At 33.0% G+C, this 6,985-nt stretch overlaps 1 protein-coding gene across 4 annotated transcripts in view; it reads left to right on the top strand.

The window, feature by feature from the left end:
* LOC106679597 (uncharacterized) overlaps window positions 1-6,985 on the top strand; it is a 41,851-nt gene that overhangs the window by 25,462 nt on the left and 9,404 nt on the right. For all 4 annotated transcript variants that reach the window (XM_014418845.3, XM_014418843.3, XM_014418844.3 and 1 more), the window contains one exon: window positions 1,593-1,834. In XM_014418845.3, coding sequence (XP_014274331.1) covers window positions 1,593-1,834 — 242 coding nt within the window. The remainder of the gene's footprint in view (window positions 1-1,592; window positions 1,835-6,985) is intronic.

Raw genomic sequence — 6,985 nt, 5'->3', positions numbered from 1 at the left:
TCTCCCATCTTAAATCTCATCAAACCCACTTAGCACTGACTTCAAGACTATTTTACTCCCCCTCCCCATCTTAAAACATCTCAAACCCACTTAGCACTGACTTCAAGACTATTTTACTCCCCTCTCCATCTTAAACCTCATCAAACCCACTTAGCACTGACTTAAAAACTATCTCCCCCCTGTCTTAAACCTCTTCAAACCTCATTGGAGGACGAGTGCCAAAGAGAGAGGACAAAACAAATCACCGCAGAATCTCGGAGACATTGTAAGCATTAAAAAGGACGTACTTTTGGTGGGGGATGAATAAGACAATTATAGAAGTTGTTTATTTATTCCATTTAATGATTTTTATTTTACGTTTGTTAGTAGACTTTTATAAGTATTGCTTTGTTTTCTTCATTTTAACTTCTTTATGTTATTGTACGAGTTATTACTTATGTATGTTATTCCTAGGTTTAAAGTGTGTATATAGTGTTTTCTTCGGCAAGCTTATGAGTTTTTTTTTTAATTGATAATTGTATAGGAATTTATTTTATTGTAATAAATAGTTTTTCTTTGTGGTTTATATTGTATAGTGTTAGTGTACGAGGATTGTTCCTAAACTAGAGGGGGAAGTTACGGCCTCAGTCAGCTGTAACTTTGATGTCAGCTGACTGAGGAGAACAGCGGATCGAATATTTATAAAAACATGTTCTACTACATATCTACCTACATGTATCCTTCCTGATATTGTTGTTACTACTTCATTTTATATAGTTTATAAACATAACAATTATTTAGAAATCTTTTTATTTCAATGTTCTATTAATTCTACAATGTTTGTATTTTGTTCTTTCATTTAGACCTGACGATGTCCTGCAAAGTGGGGCAAAACATTGATTAACAATAAATAGTTTTCTTTTACTATTTTTATATCTTTATTGGCCGCCGGCCGAAATATTTTCCTGTAAAAACCTACTGTTTGTTCACTCTCAGTGAAGTGACTGTTTTGAACAAACCGTAGGTTTTGGACAGTGCATGAGATTGAAATGACTGTTTTGAACAAACTGTAGGGTTTTAGATACTGCATGAGAGTAAAGTGACTGTTTTGAATAAACTGCAGGTCTTTAGATAGTGCGTGAGAGTAAAGTGACTATTTTGAATAAACTGTAGGTTTTTAGATAGTGCATGAGAGTGAAGTGACTGTTGTGAATTAACTGTAGGTTTTTAGATAGTGCATGAGAGTGAAGTGACTGACAACCTACAGTTTAGTTATAAATATGGTAAACATGTAGAACAAATAGGTGAATTAGGTGTGTTGTAGTAATATGTAAGAGGGGAATATTAGGAAAATTGATAAAGATAAACAATAACAATAGGGGTAATCACCTGTCTGATTGTAAAGGACAACTGACAGAAAACGGGAACATGAGGTATAGAAATGTGCCTCTCCCACCATAGCTAGTGTAAAAACCTACACTTCACTCTCATGCTCTATCTAAAAACTCAGTTTTGAACAAATTTCTTAAATATTCTAATTTAGTTTTTGCCTATGAAACTATACTATCCTTATTAATATTTTTTACTTTAATTAATTTAATATTTTATTTCAGGCCAGTGGATACATACTTGCTGATAGGAAGACAGGTTTGGGATTAGAAGACGGGCAATATATCCTCCACAACTTAGCCAGGTACCATGCTATGGCCAAGGTACTAGAGGTTAGAGAGCTCATCACAAAAGGCATGGTGAAACCATTTATTGTTTTGAATAACAGACCTTTTATTAAGGGTATAATACATTCTGGTATGGTGACTTTCAGCAAAGCGATAAAGGAATCATGGGGCTCTTCATGGTGAGTTATTACTTTTTCTTCTAACAAGAAACTAAAGTACTCTCGATAACAATTTCTAATTCTTATGATATGTTGCCAATTCCACCTTATGTTACATCCTGTTAGCCTTTAGGTGCTTCTATTTTGCCCAGTCTGGACGTTGACTACCCGCTAGAGATTACTAGTAGTTTGTATCCTTGCCTAGGACCCCCACTATGAGTTATCTTGTAGTTTTTTTAATAACCTTATTTTTACAGCTACTATGAAATTCTTATGTATTTTGAAATATTTTATGCTAATAACAGACTTTTAAAACTCCATATTGGGCATCCTAGACAAGAATATAGTTACCACTTATCTCGTACTGTACAGTCAACACATGAAGAGATAACTTATTAATTATTAAATCTAATGATTTAAAAATAAAGGATTTTTCAATAGAGACAAGGGGTTATAGACAGCTGATAGCACACATGTTTACTGTCTAATGATGAAAATTTTGATTGATGAGTCAACAAATGTTCGACATTTGTCAAAATGAGTCTCTTTATAGTTGAACAGCGCATAGAAATTGTTTATTATAATCATCAAAATAGTAATTGAATTTGTTAAACCTTACTTACATTTTGATAAACATATAGTCAGCATAATTATACTAAAGATGAAACTTGTCACATATTGAACCAATTTGAAACCCCTGACTCAGTGATGCATCATATAAATCTAAGATGGTTCAAAAACCGACAGTATCAAATCGGTGTGAGAAATCCAAAACTTTCTAAATTCCAAAAAATTCAGGATTGGTTTACATCTCATCAACATCTGGTTCAACAAAACAGTGTCATCCGTTTGCCACAAAAAAAAAAAAAAAAAAAAAAAAAAAAAAAAAAAAAAAAAAAAAAGTTCAACGTTTATTGATAGAAAAGTTCAACGAGTTTTTTGATCTGAAGATTTCAGGCCCAAGCATTGCCCCCAAAATCATGCAACTCAAAGCTACTTAGTTATTTTTTTTTTGTGATTAGGTTAAATCATTGGTCCCTCCAAACAAACCACATACTCTCATGGGCCTAAAGATTAACATAATATGCATCATAAATGAGATAGAGCAAAATTAGACATCTCACATCCACTCTGCCATATAATAGCGACATTATTTTAGATCGTGGTTTTAGTTGATGGTTTTTCCCAATATTTCAAAATATCAATATTAAAATTTGGCAATCCAAAACTGATATTTAAAACAAGATTAAATAAAAGATGTGCTACTAGTGTAGAAATAAGCTACAGCGGTAGGAAATTTAAAGATTTTCATATTTAAAAATTTATAACTTTTAAATATGTTTCAAAATATAACAATTTCAAATTTAAGCTAAATATTTCAAAATTTATATAAATAAGAAAAATTGATTAGGAAATTACTGATATTTAGTTCTATCTATTATATTATCGACATTAGTAACAATTTTAATAAAAAACTACTCTAATCAGTATACATTCCAATGTAGATGTTAATATAGATTCTAATACTGATACTAGTATCAATTCCAGTATTGATATTTTGCTTAAGATACATTGATATTGATATATTTCAGATTGATATATCAATATTTTTTATCATGAGGTGTTGATAGTTGACTGTAGATTAATATGTGGAGAAGATGGTCGGGTCAGAAAATAAACAAAAAATATTTATCCGTGCCGATGTTTCGACCTGAATTTTAAGTCTTCATTAATCTTCTTACCTCTATATTATAGAGATAGATTACACATCTTCTATTGTTTTCAATCTACTACTAACTACTTCATTATATCAAACCTTTATACGCAAGTTACCTAGAGTGTCTGTGGCGACCAATATGGGAGTGACCATTTCCCGATACTATTACGTTTCAGCACCGAAATACCTAAAACCAGAAAACATCCTAGACAGACAGTAGAAAATGCTAATTGGGAGGAATTCGTAGGACAAATAGAAAAATTCAAAACACATCGACCAGAAAGTGCAAAACAATAGAGAACTTTACGCATAATATAATACAGTCAGCCCTACAGACAATACCGAAAACGAAGGGGGATCCTAAAACAAATCATACTCCATGGTTTGATGATGAGTGCCGGAAAAACATTAGTATAAAGAATAAAGCTCTCAAAGATTTTTAACGAAAACCTACAAAAGAAAACTTGATAAAATATAAAAAACAAAAAGCTATAGTCAGAAACCATATAAAGATTAAAAAGAAAAGATCCTGGACTTCATACGTAGAATCGATAAAGTATAACACCCCAATAAAAAAAGTATGGCAAAAAATCCATTGTATAGCCAGTAATAACAATATAGAGATCCCGATACTAAAAATTCAAAATGAAATTATTAAAAATCCTAAAATAATAGCGGAAACTCTCGTGGATCATTTTGCAGCCATTTCTAACCTGGATAACAATCATAATTGAGAAGAACAGGGAATAGATTTTACACCATCTACAACAGAAGACAACTCATCTCAGCTGGAATATAATTGCCCCTTCACAATCTGAGAACTGGAAACACCAATAGATGAAATAAAATCCTCCTCACCCGGAATAGATGAAGTACATAACGCCATGATAAAACACTTTCTTTATGAAACTAATAAAGAAATTCTTGCAATATTCGACAGTATCTGGGAAACATCCACATACCCCGAGGCTTGGAGAGAATCGATTGTCATTCCTATACTCAAACCGGGTAAAAATAAGCTACAACCCAACAGTTACTGGCCAATTTCGCTTACCAGCTGTTTGTCAAAACTCCTGGAGAAAATGGTTAACAGACGATTGATGTGGGTCATTGAAAAATTGAACCTCTTGTCACCTATACAATGTGGATTTAGGAAAAGCAGATCGACTATAGACCAGCTTGTGACAATGGAAGCCGAAATTCTCAACACTTTTATAGATCATCAGAAGCAGTAGGTATAATTTTTGATATTGAAAAAGCCTATGACACTATAGACCGGAAAAGTATAACAAAAACGCTATATGAATGGGGGTTCACAGGAATGTTGCCAAAGTTTATTCAAAGCTTCCTACAGAAAAGATATATCAGCGTAAGAGCTGGAGAATCAACCTCAAATCGTAAAGAAATAGTTAATGGCAATCCACAGGAAAGTGTTCCAAGTTGTACACTGTTTGCAATAACAATAAATTCTATAACAAGTGTAATACCTAAATCAATAAAAGCATTCCTTTATGTAGACGATTTGACGATCTTTCTAAGATTCAAGAGACATGAGTGGATGAGAAGAGCACTACAGAATGTACTGAATAGTTTACAAGCTTGGTCGGAAAGCAAACATCTCCGCTTCTCTATTGAAAAGACCAGAGGTGTATTATTTTCAAGAAAGAGGACTCCAAGCCCAGTACCTCAACTTTTTATGTACGGAAATTCTCTAACATTCTGCGACAGCACCAAATTTCTCGGACTGATATTGGACCATAAACTAACTTGGTCAAATCGGCTGTGAGGTTTATTCTTCAGCTAAAGCAAACTGTCTCCAACTCTTAGACTCCGTACACCATACTGGAATAAGACTTGCCACAGGTGCTTTCAGGATGAGCCCAATAGAAAGTCTCTGTGCTGAGGCTTCTTTACCACCACTTATTTTTCGGAAGCAGTAACTCATGAACAGTTACATCACCAAAATCAAACTCCAACCAACTAACCATACGTACCCCCATATATTTCACCCTCATTGCATGAGAAATTATGAAATGAATCCTTCACGGAACGCTCCATTAGGCATAAGACCGAGAAAAATCATAAGAGAGATTTATGGCATGCCTACAAACCAAGCTGATTCTAGCAATAGATTGCCCACTTGGAAATACCAGTCTTAAAAAATAGATCTAACCATGAAACGCCAGAACCACGACTCAAATAAAATTAAATTCTTAAAGAAGATACAAAAATATTCAAATTATGAAATAATTTACACCGACTGCTCCAAACAAAATTAAAATGTTGGTTTTGCAATAATAATACATGGGACACCCAAAAGATATAAATTACCCACATACTCAACAATATTTACAGCTGAACTTCAGGTGATTTCAACAGCACTTCATTTATACATAGAAAGTGAATACTCAAACATACACATTTGTACAGATTCAATGTTTGTACTCCAGAGTCTATCAAACTTCAATCAAAGCGGACCTACGATAGACAAAATTCACAACTATATAGACATGCTAAAACATGTTAAAAAAAGTGTATCCTTTCTCTGGACTCCAGGGCACTCAGGAATACCTGGAAATGAGGCAGCGGATAAAGTAGCATAAGAGGCTGCTACAATGAAAGTTCCACGACTCCAAATTACGAGCCGAAAGACATAAAGGCATTTTTAAGGAACAGAATCCGAAAAAGTTGGGATTTAATGTGGGCTGACATACCACTCACCAATAAACTAAGAAATGTTAAAAAAAAAAACACATAAAAGTGGACAAGTGCCATTAGGGGAAACAGAAGAGAAGAAGTGGTTGTTGCAAGAGTAAGAATAGGACATTCCAAATTAACACACCTCCACTTAATTACAAAAGAGGACCAACCTATATGCTAAACCTGTCAGCCTCCATTATCAATAAAGCATATAATTGAAGAATGCTCATCATTTCGTCAAGCCTTCGAAAATAATAAAATTTCTGAAAGAAACTCAACTTTATACTAAAATATAATCCACCAATATCGACCAGTGTAAAAAGGAAATAGTCTACATTCAACTATCAAATTTCAAAAACAAGAAGATAAATAAAGTAAAATGGGTGTAATAACCTAGATGTTGATCGCCCTGAATAAAAATCTAATCTAATCTAATCTACTTCATTGATAATGTTATAAATGAACTATTTTCTATTTAATTCATAACAACGAATATTTCTAAATGTGTTTGTTTATTATTTGCTTTTAATGATGAAGACCTGAAAGTCAGGTTGAAACGTCGACACAAATAAATATTTTTTGTTTATTTGCTGAACCCCCCTCCCCGACCATCTCCAAAGATTTATTTTTTATTAATATATAAAACTATTATTTTGATATTGTATATATGTATAAATAGTTGACCGTAAAAATTGATATATAGGAAGATGGTCAGGGTTGCGGTCACAAGTGAAACGAAAATAGTTTACAACTAT

This window comes from Halyomorpha halys, unplaced genomic scaffold (assembly GCF_000696795.3).
Source record: "Halyomorpha halys isolate HHAL.00 unplaced genomic scaffold, Hhal_1.1 Scaffold210.1, whole genome shotgun sequence".
NCBI lineage: Eukaryota > Metazoa > Arthropoda > Insecta > Hemiptera > Pentatomidae > Halyomorpha > Halyomorpha halys.
Note: the sequence above shows the minus strand (reverse complement) of the source record. Positions and strands in the feature narration are given on the sequence as shown.